Source organism: Monopterus albus, unplaced genomic scaffold (assembly GCF_001952655.1).
Source record: "Monopterus albus unplaced genomic scaffold, M_albus_1.0 scaffold10.1, whole genome shotgun sequence".
NCBI lineage: Eukaryota > Metazoa > Chordata > Actinopteri > Synbranchiformes > Synbranchidae > Monopterus > Monopterus albus.
In genome coordinates, this window is record NW_018127890.1 from 2,816,698 (window position 1) to 2,830,755 (window position 14,058).

A 14,058-nucleotide genomic window follows, 5' to 3' on the forward strand; every position below is an offset into this window, starting at 1 on the left:
TATTTTTTTATTTTATTAAGATATAGTGACACAGAAAAAGTGACCCAATCCTTAAAAGAGAGCTCAGTGTAGTGTAGACTAATGTGAAACACTTACTGGTGTGGTGTATTTGTCCTAAAGACAACAGTTGTTGAATTCACATGTTAGGCTGACAGCAAATCAAACCATAAAAATCCAAACAGTGAATAAATATTGATGCTGTAAAGGTGAATTTGGTAGTTTCTTGCATTAAAACATGTTTGACTTGACTTGCAGAATTTCCCACTAGAACTTTACTGTTACAAAACTTTTCAGATCTTTATACAGTTAAATACAAAAAAACTGAATCGCTGACAGAATTGTAACTTATTTTTATATCATAACAAAATGAAGTGAAACCTGCAGCCGCAGATGACAGAAAATCACTTTTAAAATTTTAAAACTAAATTAATCATCATTGTTCCTTGCAGTTTGTCAGATAAAGATTAAGTGATACTTTATGGGCTGAGAAATGTCTACTCAATCTAAATCAGCCTTTTTAAAATCCAATCAGATCTCCTGAAAATTGCTTTGACATGAAGGTGAAAACATGGCAGTTTGGGGTTTTGGAGATGGATGGTTTTCACAAGACAATGCTATTTGTAGCAAATGGGCTACAACATGCAAACCTATTTTATTCTAGACTATCAGTTATATATGTTTTACGGCAGGGGGGGAGTCACATTAACCTAATGGGAATAGTTTACGCTAGTTGAACCCTGGACTACAGTCTTTTTGTGTCTAATGTGTTTCTTTTGTGCTGCTCATAGCTGCTGCAGTAGACAGCACAGTGTCGGAGCCAGAGCAGCAGGGCCACCCCACTCCGACACCTGCCCGCACCCTGAGACTGCTGCACCTGTCTGGGCAGGGAACACTGGGGCAGGACAGTCTGTCCCAGTAAGTCATGAGTGCTCTGATATTGAGTTATCCCATCCACACTCAGGCCAGAAAAAATACTTTTGTTCTGTTCTCTTTGGCTTTTTTCTTAGGAGCTCTGTTGGTTATGTTGCCCCCAGCCCGGACAACGTCACCCACACTCCTTTAATTATCCCCAGCTCACCAACTGGACCAGAGATTGCACATGGTAAACAACTAAACCTACTTAAATGCCTACATTTATATTAAGAAAACCTGTCAGCTGGTGAGCAGAGCTTAATATCACTTTCTGGGTCAGGTGTTGAAGAACCAATGGATACTTCGTTTACCCCAGAAGACCAAGCAGGAGAAAAGGAGGAAGAGCCAATGGAAACAGACGGTGCCTCTAAGCCACACCCATCCGCCTCTACTCCTGTATCCCAGTATTCCCCTGGTTTTGTGGTGGAGTGTGCTCTCCCTTTACCCTCGCAGCCAGAGTTGTCTCATGTATGTTCTTTTTTTTGTTTGTTTGTTTAATCATTTAGCCGCTTCATGTGTGTTTTAGGGCTGCAACACAGTGTCTTTTCTATAATAAATTTACCTATCGGTAATGTTTACAGTGTTGAGTTTGTAAAAGACCAGAAAATGGAGAATACTTCCCATTATATTTTCCCAGAGCCCAAGGTGGCATTGTCAAATTGCATGTTCTGTTTCATTCTTCCTGACCAGACCCAGTATCTGGATCTGCATCACATGGTGTCCAGGACCTGGGTGATGCAGGCAACCTCATCACCCAGTCTTCTGCCACCCAACAGTCTTCTGTTTACCTAAGTGTGCAGGCTGTGTGTGTTGTAAGAATTAGCTAGCATAGAGTCTTTGCCAGTAGCCTCCTAACTGTTTGGAGGCTGTAGAGCCAGTGTTCATCTTTGTCAGGAGTTTTACTGAAACTTCAACTACAAAGTATCAGATTTTTTTCATGTAAGTAGTCAGCTGTTTTTCCTCAGCAGACTTGCCTTGTTACTTATTATCTTAGCTTGTGGTTTGTCTATAACACTAAAGTGTTATCGCCTTGAGACGACAGCCATGTCACCATTTGAAGAAACATACCTGTGACCATTTCTTATGCTATGTGGAACCACAGGACAAAAAAAGTTATTTGAAGATATGACTTTGGGCTCTGACAGTTTATGATGGATGTTTTTCAAAAATTAATTGTAAAAAAAAAATCAACAGATTAATTGATAATGAGGGTGATTTTTGTGTTGTCTGTTTTCTCAGGATCTGTTTGTCCCAACGCAGAGCCTGGAGGCTCACTCAGATAAGAAGACAGCATCATCATCTCATGAGACACAGTCCCAACATCTGGAGTCAGCTCCTTTCGCTTTGCCTTTGCAGCTGTCTATAAACACAGAGAGCTGTAGCCCAGCTCAGCAGATGTCCAAGCAGCCTGAGGATAGCGAGGCCACTCAGATAGAGGAGCTGGAGGAGCCACCTGGTGCCGACACCAGTGACTCTGTGAGTTCATGCTGCAGTCAGAGGAGAGAGAGCAATGGTGTCCCCTCAGAAGCACAAACAGCCACCAGTTCCAAGGCTTCCACTTCTGCTGAGTCACCAAAACATCGCAGCACAAGTGCCAAGATCGAGCAGTCCAATTTGTCACAAAAGTCAGATGAGCAGAAAAACACAACAGCCTCTTTGAATGTACAAGCTGTGAATGTAAAAGACAGTCGGAGAGTTGAGGCGAGCTCTGACACTGTGTCCTGCTCTCAGACAAAGTTTGATTCCTCAAATCTGACTGTTAACAGCTGTGTGCAAGAGACTCCCTCAGACACTGCAGCTTGCAGCTTGCCCTCACAGTCTATGATCTCTCACACAACTGTTGTGAAGAGCTCTGTGGATGTAAGAGGAGCAGGAACGGCAGAGAGTCAGCCTGTAGAATCTCTGTCACAGCAATGTGCAACTGTTGGTAACAGTCAGACAGATAAAGACATGATGGATGAGCATGAACAGGGTGAGCTTGAAGAGGAGGTGGTGGTGATGGAGGAGGCAGAGGGCGAGAGCTCAGGGGGGGACAGGACTTCAGGATTGGCTCTGGTTCTCTCTCAGAGCCATCTGTTGTCTCCTGAGCCCATGGAGGAGGAGAGTGAAGACCAGGGAGCGGACAGCATCATTGTGGTTACAGACAGTGAGAAAGACACCCGGATTCTTCCGACCGATGCAGCACAACTTTCGGTAACTAATAAGGTGTCTGCATCCACTAATGGCCATGAATCCCAGCCTGTGGACAAGGAGGTGAACGCAGCTCCTGATAGGCTCTCCCAGACTGAGAGGCCAAGGCCTGAAACAGAGGGGCTCAAAGACAAGAGCCTCAGTGATAGTTCAGGAGGTAAGCTGGACCACACGTCCTGTGTCTCACAATCAGCGCGGTCAAGTGTTATATCCCCCCTTTTTTTAAAGCAATGGTTCCCAACTTGGTGGGTGGGGACACCTACAATACCATTAACTGTAAAAATTATGAGCAGGTTGATATGAAACTAGTGGGTTGCTAGATTTTTGCTCATGTTGACATTTTTTAAAAGTCACAAGTAGATACAAAGTCATGTTTATTTTTCTGTTTTGTCTAATCGGAGATTCTTTCTTGTGGAATGCTGTAGTTGTGCCCTTTCACAGATATTTAACCTATGACAAGTGGTCACATGGACATATTGCATTGTATTAAGGTCTCACAAACAAGAAATGTCTCTGCCACTGATTAGGAGAATTGACTTCACTGCCTGAAAGCTTAAACGTGGTATTGAAAGCTTCGCTGTCATTAATTTGATTTTGAACAAACTTTATTGACAGTGTCAAAAAAGTCTGATGCAACTAAACAAGCCAAATCCAATTTTCTTGTTTACCGATAAAGATGGCGCTGACGACTATGGCTGCCTCGGTTAAGCGTGCTCTCCTGTGTTTGGTGTTTTTCCCTGTTTTCCCGGTCTTTTGCAACACATCCTGGACATAAGGACATGTACATGCACATTGAGAGCCGCTGTACCAGAGTCAAATTCCTCATGTGTCCAACACACCTGGTCAATATAGCTGATTCTGATTCTGATTCAGATTCGGATTCTGAGATAATACTGGGTTGTTTGGAGATTGTTTTTATCCTTTATCTGAGTTATGATAATGTTGTATTCACCAAAGTCTTTGAACACATCATATAAACCACTTTATTTGGAGGTAAAAATGAAAGCGAGTGCACATGAAGTGCAGGTAGACTGAATCTGATTCCACTTGTGCTTTTCTGCTACAGAAATCTCCTTCCACTTCACTCTTCCTAAAGAAGGGGAGCTGATTGGTCCTCCTGCTGGTGCCACACCCCCTCTCATCAACCAGCTGAAGCAGACGCTGAGACACAGCACTCCCATTGGTGGGTTTTTGTACCAGACCAACTAGAGCTGCATAACAGCCTGCTAAATGTCACATGACACGAAATGATCTGATGCCTGAACCTCTTTCCTCCTCAGAGATCCCATCCTTTTCTGAAAAGCCAGATGTGGTGGGTGATGTCTCGGCAGATGTGGCGATTGCTACTGCCAGTGACATTGTGTCAGGAGAAAGCGGAGAGGACGTGACAGACAAGGGAGATGGGAAGCTGAGTCTAAGGATGAAGCTGGTGACCCCTGTTGAAGAGGGCAGCTCAGAGCGCTTCAGCCTGCAGAGTAAGAGCTGCTTGCATGCTGGTTATTGTTCATGCTCAACTTGGGGCGTGTGCAACTTCTTGAGAGTGCTCTTTGTAACATATTTCTTTTCCTTAGAGCCAGCATTATCAGAGGATGATGGATCTGTTGTCAAGGTTACAACGGTTTCCAAGGCTGTAGCCAGGTAACTTGCCACTATCTCTATATTTACATCAACTGAATTCCTTCATTAATATGTTAACTGCCTCCCATGGTTTACAAATGTCTATCATCTTGTACAACAAACAGCCCTGATCTTTCATGTCTTTACTGAACACACCCATTAAACATACAAAGTGATGGAGGTAATGTCAGGGTGGCTGTCGGCAAGCTGAAGCTCAGAACAAGCTGGGTGATGCAGCAGGACAATGACCCTAAACATCAGAGTAAATCTACTACAGAATGGCTTCAGATAGAGAGAATCCGCCTTTTGGAGCGGCCCGGTCAGAGCCCAGACCTCCACCCAATAGAGACACTGTGGAATGACCTCAAGATGTTCACACCAGACGTCCTAAGAATTTGGTTAAGCTGAAGCGGCTCTGTCAGGGAGAACATTTTAAAACTCCTCCTGAACATTGTGCAGGTCTGATCCACTGATACAGGAAGCACTGGCTGGAGGTTGTAGCTGCCAAAGGTGGTTCAACCAGTTATTAAAACGCTGTTACCACGACTCTGTCCACCATCACTCAGGACTGTTTGTGTTTTATCAACTTATAAATATTATGTTTGTTGATGTTTGTGACTTTGGTGAAGGTCTGATCACATTTCATGACCAAATTATGAAGAAAACCAGGAAACTGCAAACAGTGCCATGACTTTTTCTTGTGACCGTGTATATTGTGAGGTGCCCGAGGAGAAGAAATTGCAGTATAGAATAATAATATATACTGCTTGTGGTAATTAAAAAGTAGTGTGTCCATTGTATGTCCACCAGAAAGCATTTGTTTGTTTTTCCCCTGTGGTCAGTCTGCCACTTTGGTCCAGAAATATCTTTCAACTTAATCAGAACTGTTTTATGTGCCAGCAGCCCATCAGTGTTCACTCGAGTCAGGCAGGTGCACAGACAGCAGGAGGCAGAGGAGGACAGCCAGCTTGGAGGCAACACTACACCTGTCAGGTAGGATACTCATCACTGCAGTACAGCAGTGCACCTGCTCTTGTTATGTCACATGAATCTTATGAAACTGGATGTGATTCTGTCTCTTTGCGATCACTACACACTGGGACAAAACTGGTTGAAATTGTGCCTGAGACAGACTAAATGTCTCTGCAGACAAGTTTCATTTTAGTTTGATTCCTGACTCTCACTGTTAAGCTCTGAATAACAATCAGTGGAAACCCTCTCACATTTTAGCCAAACGATGGCCCTAATCTTGTCCCTAATAAACTGACCACAGAGTGTATATCTCTGCTCCCGTGTGTAATATGTAACCGACATGAAAGTACCAGAGTGAAAAGCCTGCCATATGCTCACAGCAGCGTTGGCCCACTTCTGTTTGTTTTTTAACCCCACCATGTGTCAGGTGTGATCTTGAGGACACCCCCACTTCCTTCTCTAAAACATGCTGTAGTTTCATACAGTACAATCATTCACCAGGAGGGTAAGTTATACATGTGTAGTTTATAATTTACACTTTCTTTATGTATACTAAGATTTTCATTGCTCATCTGCTGGAGCCTCACGTGTCTACTGACCTGGGGAAGTGGAAATAGTTTTCCCCCTGTTGTTTGTAATATATTTTAGTAGACAGAAATAGGTCTACTGTCTCTACCACTGTGTGCATGTGTGTGAGGGAGACCTACTTTTGGATTCTGGAGGTGGGATGGATGGTTATTTTTTGCACTATGTGCATATTCTCTTGGGGAGTAGGAAGCAGAATAAGGTGTAGGTTAGTCCTCTGCTTTGACAGACTGAGATGGTTTTTACAACATGTCCTCAACAACTAAATTCTCTCTTGTTTCTTGCAGTAAATCATTGAGAGTACTGTGCTGTTTGCATGAGACTATATATGAGTAAATGATACTAGGTAATATCTTTATACAGTTGTTAGCAGCACCTACAAGTTCTCACAACAGTTAAGGTTTGGCCTGAGGTTGGTGCCTGATCAAAGGTCATATTGTCATCTAGTTAAATGGGTTTATCCTCGGGTCATCTTTTGACAAATCAGACTTAGCTTTCAAGCTCAGGATCAGTTCTACTTCATCAGATCAAATGTAACTTTTTGTCTGCCTAAGGGCAAAGGTGTTATTCCTGTTCCAACTACACTGAAAACAGATTAAAAGTCTGCTGTCAGAGAGAAAGGAGAGATGCGGTAATGATTCCAGTATGGGGACAGTGGTGCACATTGTCGAGGAAAAAAATCTTCCTCCTTGTGCTAAAATGAAACGACCTTTATTGAGTGTGAAATAAAGAGATTTGAGGTAGATATGGCTTTAGTATTTTTATTTCTGCAGAAAGGAGCAGTCTACAACAGCATTTGTTACAGAGGTTCAAAGAGCAAAACAGAGCTCAGTTATGTATATAGTATATACATGGGTTTCACACACAAGGTTTGGAAAGTATCAGAGGAAAGGAATCTGCACTGATAACAGTCACGCATGTGTGCCCTCACCAAACAGAGGTCTTTGTCCAGGGAGTGGATATCTTTCAAGGATGACTTGCGCTACATCTTATTGCTGTGCAGAAAAGCAGAAAGTTCATATTTAGTGTGATAAAGTTCACCACAGTCTAAGGCGTAGTCTACTAGGCTACAGTTTAAGGCATAAAAGAGTAAAACTAAAATTTGTATCAATATTTTCAGACAGTCTCTCCTGAAGACATTGATCATGTTGCAGCCATCTCTGCTGTAGTGTATGGGTTAATCCCACAACTCTTTCACTTTCTTTCCATCCCTTGCTTTCTCTGATTCAGCAGAGAAAGTCTGAAGAGTGTATACAATTCACTGATCTGACCATAGTACCAGTATACCGGTATCAGCTGTGCTTTTTTTTTCTTTTTTTTCACTCTTTCTTCTCTATGACAGCGAGTTTACAGTGACTTTTAATTTTATAATTTTTTTTTTTTTTTTTTTTTTTGCTGCATTTGATGAAATTTGACCTTCTAACATCTCTGCAGGGGGGAGCTGTTCGCCTCACCACAGAGGAACTCTCAAGGCTCCTCGCTGGGATGCAGCAGCCTTCCTAACAGCCAGTCAGAGCCTCCACATCAGCAAATATTGGCAGCACCTCAGCAAAAGCCCAAGGACCCCCCCACTCCTGCTGAGCAGCCTGACAACAGGGGAGGACCAGCTGAAGCTGCAGAGCCACCTGCCCCTAACAGGACAGACACCAGGCAGAAGGTGGTGTCCCAGGAGACCTTTGACAGCACCGTCACCTCGAGTCCGTCCAACAGGGTTCGTCAGTCATTGTATATTATTAAAACACACTGGTCTGAATGTATACAGGACGCCTTTCTTTAGCTTCACAGCCAGAAATCGAGTTCTATCGCCCCCCAGCTGGTGAAAGAGCCAAACACAAAATAACAGCTGAATTTCACATTTTGAGAAAATTCAGTTTAAATTTAATCTACTTTGCAGGGGTACAACACATTTTCTTTAATTCAGTAATAAATCTGAGTGAGATTTTAAATTTACTCAGCTTGATCATAGTCTTATTACAGATCTCAGTAGCTGTTACAGGTGTCTGCAACAAATGTTATCAAAAGTAAAGGTGCACAGTTAGAATATGTACATTTAAATTCCATAGAAACAGGAGTTGGATGTCATCTATAACTGGAAGTTCATCCCTCTCAAACAAATAACTATAAACCTGTTGTTCAATGATGCCTTACTAAGAAATGAGGCTTATGTTGGTGCTAGCTTGAGGTGTCGAGGTTTAGTCTGAAGACATGGTGGTGTTGACGTCACTGTGCTGTGTGTCTCAGCTCCATCAGCGGACAGTCTCTCAGCAGACCAGCTTCGATGCACAGGGGCTGCGCTCCCCAGCTGGCAGGGTACGGAGATCCAGCTGTATATGGAGAAGGAGAATTACAGCTTATGTCTGTGTATGTTGTCTGGCTGACAATCTTTAATTTTGTCTAAAAGGGTGAGCCAGAGTCTCCGTCCTTTAGAAGAATCGCAGGCCCCGCCCACCGCAGACACGTGCGCACCATCCAGGAAGTGCGGACCACCGTGACACGGATCATCACGGACGTGTATTATGAGGACGGTAAAGAGGTGGAGCGCAAAGTGGCTGAGGTAACCAGATTTTTCATTTCTGGTTGACGACTAGAAGAGTTAAAACCAGTTAAACTGTCTTTGGCTGTAGTGGTACAGTTCACCATGTGGTATAATACAACAGTAATACAGTCCTGTCTTCATGAAAGTTATGTTTGCTTTTGTTGAAACTGTGTTAGAGAGGTGTTGATTTAAAGTCTGGGGAAAGCAAAAATCTGTGATTTGTTTCTAAAGACATTATACATATCTGAAATTAGTTGCTGAAAATGTGAAACGACTAAGAACTATGTAGCACTGAATTGTGGAATTAGACCGTTTCAGCATTTTTGAGGAACACATGAACAGTGAATGTGTTGGAGCAGGTCTGAACTGACGTAGTTGGTGGAGGGAGAGAGGCTAGAGAGTTAACAGCCACACAGCAGACCTGTCCCTGCAGCTGCTGCACGGGACAGGTCACCACAGTTACCACTTTCCTGTTAGCCTAACAAGCTCACAGACTGTGGGCAAAGTTTATGATTGTTTAGCAGGTGATTTGTTAAATTACTCCTACTGGCTTTTTACTTGTGAAGGTTTCGTTGCGTGACCATTAACAAGCATACAGCTCCCCGTCTCCACTGCTGTGACAGCAGCTGTCTGCTCCCTGTTGGAGCTGAGCACCGCCTGCTCTTGTTCAAACACCAGCACAAAAGAGAAGCGGCTCCATGAGCACCAACACCATATTTCTAATCCCATTCAGTGGTCTTTAATAAAATGCTCCTGTAGAGCCCTAGTGCATTAGCACCAGTTCTCCTTTGATCGTGAGTTACTAAACCTACTACACCCTAGGGTTTGCTAGCTAGGTAGCTATGCCTTTGCCCCGCAGAGGCAATGTTCTCTCTTAATACATCCATGGTGTGGTTTCAATGTCTTCACCCGACATGGCCCAAGTGTTTTAGAGCAGAGAATACTTCTCTTTTTTTCATGATTTTATATACTTTTCAATCTTTTTAATCATTCTGATTTGTCTAGGTGGTTAATAACACATGTTCCTGTGATGCGACAAACTCAGAACACATTTATTTTTACTGTACCCCGACTTTAACTTCATGGTCATTTTGGAGTCTTTGTCAAACCCGTTCCTGTTGAGGCTAGGCTAAGTAGAGAAGCACTGCTCAATATAACACAATACAGCTCAACAGCAGCACAAACTGCAGCCTCCTCAGTGACAATACAGCTGAATCAACAATGTATTGGCGAAATTTAACACATTGTTAAATGGATATTTGATAACATTTGTAGATGCGATTAACCTGACTATCGATGTTCTTTTGGATGTTACCAGGAGAGCGAGGAGCCAGTGGTGGAGTGCCAGGTGTTGGACAGCGATATCTCCCCATGTCGCACGGGCAGCAGCTCTGTGACTTCTGGAGACCTCGGTGACATCAGTTCTCTGTCGTCCAAGGCCTCCAGCCTCCAGCACAGTTCAGGAGGAACCAGCAGTAGCACCGTCCTCACCAGGCCAGACTTCATCGTGCCGCCTAGCCGAGGGGCCAAAACCCCCAGGTACCACCTCCACACTGCCAACGCAGTCGCTTTATTTCTCTACAGTTCAGTCGGTGAAGTCTCTCCACTGTGCCTGTCTGTACTAGGTGCATGCTGATTCCTCTGTCACTCTTAAACTGCCTTTGACTTTCTAACACCCTAATATCTCACTGGTGCACTGATTCCTGCCCGGTCCAGGTACAAGTTGCTTCATGCATGAATCTGGGGTCACTAGACACCCCTCATTCCTCAGCGGGGTGTCTTTTCATTTTGAGAGTAGCCCCAGTTCAGTGCCTGTGCAACCTGACCGGCCCCATTCCCCTCTGTGTGTCTGCAGTCCCAGGAGGGGAGGTGGGCATCAACAGAGGGGTCACAGGGGTCACAGGGCAGGGTCAGTGATCACAAAAGACAGAACCTACAGCACCCTGGGGTCCCGGGCCTTCGTCCCGCTGATCCCCAGAGGAAGGGCTAGAAGGGGCCGGCCCCCGTCCCGCTCCTTCCCGTCCAGGTGAGTCCTCCCTGAGGCTCGCCCTGCACTTTAGTAAACCACGGACAAGGGAGAAATAACTGGCAAAGTGCTTAAATTGCTTGCAGTCTCTACTGACACTTTCCTTTCCTCTTTTCACTAATCTTCTCACTCAGAGCCGCAGCTAATTGATTTATGTTGTGATTTGTTTGTTTTTCAGTTACTAAATCATTTACATTTTTCTCCTAAATTTATATAAAACCAAAAAACAGTGATCACAGTTCCTCTGATTCACAAGTGACTTTTTTTATATTAATATTTAAGATATTAAATTTAAAAATATGTGGAACAGGGAAAATTAGAAAAAAATCACATTCTAGAAGTTGGAATTACAATATTTTTCACATTTTTGTCTTTATAAATGATTTGATCAAACACTGATAAATTTTTTGTGAGTCCACTAATAGACATCTCTTCCAAACTGTGTTGATTGAAGTAAAATATTGTTTCTTTGCAGATAAAAATATAAATAATTTAGATGTGCAGTGCTCAGATCTGTATGAGCAGGACCTGCATTCGGAATTTGCATATAAATCTTAAATTGCATGTTTTATTGTCAATATTCATCAAATGAAACACTTGATCTACTAGCACAACCATGTTTTAATTTCTAATTTCTGTTCGGCTTAAGGGCAAGAGAGAATTGAGAGAATTAAGTGTGAACTCCTTTCAGGCAGAACGAAAAGTAAACTCTAACCAAGATGAAGATGGCCAGTAGAGAACTGTTCTACTTACTGCCTGTGTTTTAAGCACTTTAAAGAAATGTTTCCAGTGTCTTCCATTTTGATTATATATGATAGATGTTGATATAAAAGTGAATTCTCACAACATTAGCCATGTGAATCATGTGACGTTGTTCAAGTCTGATCAGACCCTCTGCTTCTCTCCCTAAGGGGAGGTGGTGCAGGCTCACTGCAGAGACTTGGTGCCTATGGCCAGCTACAGTCCTCCTCAGAGGATGAGCCCTACACTCGTATGCTCCCCCCACGCCTCCCTGTCAGCCCCACAGAGCTCCCCAGCCATTCTGACTCCCTCAGGACGTCGCCAGAGGAGGCGAGCCTGGCTGGAAGCAGCTTTGTTGGACTACGGGTGGTGGCCAAGTGGTCGTCCAATGGCTATTTTTACTCAGGCCGCATCATCAAAGATGCCGGACAGGGGAGATTCCGCCTGCGTTTTGATGATGGCTATGAGTGTGAGGTGGCAGGGAAGGATATCCTGCTTTGTGATCCCATTCCCCTGGACACAGAGGTCACCGCTCTGCTGGAGGACGAGTACTTCAGCATAGGTGAGAGAGAGGACTGTGTGTGATCAGTAGGGCCATCACTTTTTATTTCGAACATTCATTCAAATGTGGCAAAAAAAAAAAAAAACAGTTTGAACTGTAATGACCTGTTCCACTCCAACAGTGTAAGGACAACAGGCCGTTTGATGTAATTTCCGATGTTTATTTTTTGGTAGTTTTATAAACGGCTAATATTTGTGTTAAACCCAAGTTCTAATCATTTTCTGTCTCGTGTGTGTGTGCATGCAGGTGTTGTGAGGGGCCATAAGACAGAGGGCCAGGAACTGTTCTACAATGTGGAGAGGGAGGGCCAGAGGCAGTGGTACAACAGGACCTCGGTCATCCTGTCCTTGGAGCAGGGAAACAGGCTGAGGGAACAGCACAGCCTTGGCCCTGACGAGACCTCCACTCCCCTGGCCAAGGCCTCTGACATCAGTCTGGGTGAGACGAAAACAGCCACACACAGACCACATGCATTAACTGTTCAGCCATTATTTAGGAATACCTTTTTATGGTTATGGCTTTAGCAGCTCTGTTGGGCATATGTCTTTAGATAACCTGGTGGAGGGCAAGAGAAGGCGCAGAGGAACCCCCGGGGGTCAAAACACTCCCAACCGCAGCTCCTCCAGCAGCAGCCCACGGACACCCGGCCCCTCCGGCAAGAGGAAGCTGATGACCTCTGAGAATGACAGGACACCAGCCAAGAGAGGCCGCAGGGGGCCTGGAGCCAGAGCCGGTACAGAGACCTGATCACCAAAACCATGACTACAACTGATGTTTTTAATATCACAGAATCGACTGATGTTTTTAATATCACAGAATCGGGGTTTGCAGCAGTTCTCTCCAATGTTGTTGTGATCTTGAGTTGATGATTTGACTGTCATTTGTGATTTCCTGTTTTTATTTTGCTGTCCTAATTACACACTTGCTAAAGGAAGCCAGTAATAACAGCCACTAGCAAAGGTCTGAATCAGTTTTAGATTTTAGTCTGTAAAATCACTGGACACATATTTAACCTTTTAATGACTAATCAGTGTTTGTACTTTGTGGATATAAAACCACTTGATTTTTAATGTTTTTAGATAAATTATTTTAGCAAAAATGATTTGTAACATTTTCTCTATATCCTCAGTCGTGGTACTTTACGGATGTGACATTTTCCCTTTTTTCTTTTCTGTTAATTTGGCCGATCTAGTAAAAGAACTATTTTAGATTTTGCTTTGTTCTCGTATTATATGGTATCAGTAACGTGTGATTTTTGCACCGAGCATCACAAAGACCTTTTGACCTCCATATGGCCGGTGTCCATCCTCAACTGCTGTTGGCCAGCTGCTTGGTAATTAGCAACATGCCACCAGTCTAACCACGGTGTTGGGCCACAGGTGGAGGGAGAATGAAAGGTGTATTTCATCGGTGTAGTAATTTAAGAATTGTTTGAATACACCTCATATGTTTGTTGCTCAAAACGTTGGTACAGATAAATCACTGAAGATATTTTAACATTGCACTTTGGAGCATTTCACACTTAAACAGCTAAATCTCTTCCAGAATCAGTGCACCTGTTAATCTTGTTGGCTCTCACTGTCGCTAGCTCTCATATGAACAATTACAGAAATGTCATATCTCAGAAAGGCAGATAGAAATATCTGTGTGGGTGAATTGATCATTTAATACAGTATTGTTCAAAATAATAGCAGTACAATGTGACTAACCAGAATAATCCAGGTTTTTAGTATATTTTTTTTTAGTGCTACATGGCAAACAAGTTACCAGTAGGTGCAGTAGATTCTCAGAAAGCAAACAAGACCCAGCATTCATGATATGCACGCTCTTAAGGCTGTGCAATTGGGCAATTAGTTGAAAGGGGTGTGTTAAAAAAAATAGCAGTGTCTGCCGTTGACTGTACAAACACAAAACTAT

The 14,058-nt window shown here is 43.4% G+C and overlaps 1 protein-coding gene across 15 annotated transcripts in view; it reads left to right on the forward strand.

Annotated features, from left to right (window-relative positions):
- tp53bp1 (tumor protein p53 binding protein, 1) overlaps positions 1-14,058 on the forward strand; it is a 25,862-nt gene that overhangs the window by 6,673 nt on the left and 5,131 nt on the right. For 10 of the 15 annotated variants that reach the window (XM_020589991.1, XM_020589985.1, XM_020589988.1 and 7 more), the window contains 16 exons: positions 789-915; positions 1,008-1,102; positions 1,193-1,380; positions 2,152-3,259; positions 4,169-4,285; positions 4,383-4,577; positions 4,674-4,740; positions 5,620-5,712; positions 7,711-7,987; positions 8,518-8,586; positions 8,678-8,830; positions 10,131-10,351; positions 10,668-10,838; positions 11,750-12,141; positions 12,388-12,579; positions 12,692-12,874. In XM_020589991.1, coding sequence (XP_020445647.1) covers positions 789-915; positions 1,008-1,102; positions 1,193-1,380; positions 2,152-3,259; positions 4,169-4,285; positions 4,383-4,577; positions 4,674-4,740; positions 5,620-5,712; positions 7,711-7,987; positions 8,518-8,586; positions 8,678-8,830; positions 10,131-10,351; positions 10,668-10,838; positions 11,750-12,141; positions 12,388-12,579; positions 12,692-12,874 — 3,648 coding nt within the window. Of the gene's footprint in view, positions 1-788; positions 916-1,007; positions 1,103-1,192; positions 1,381-2,151; positions 3,260-4,168; positions 4,286-4,382; positions 4,578-4,673; positions 4,741-5,619; positions 5,713-7,710; positions 7,988-8,517; positions 8,587-8,677; positions 8,831-10,130; positions 10,352-10,667; positions 10,839-11,749; positions 12,142-12,387; positions 12,580-12,691; positions 12,875-13,383; positions 13,475-14,058 lie in introns of all 15 variants that reach the window. The other 5 variants (XM_020589989.1, XM_020589999.1, XM_020589998.1 and 2 more) reach the window with 4 other exon arrangements.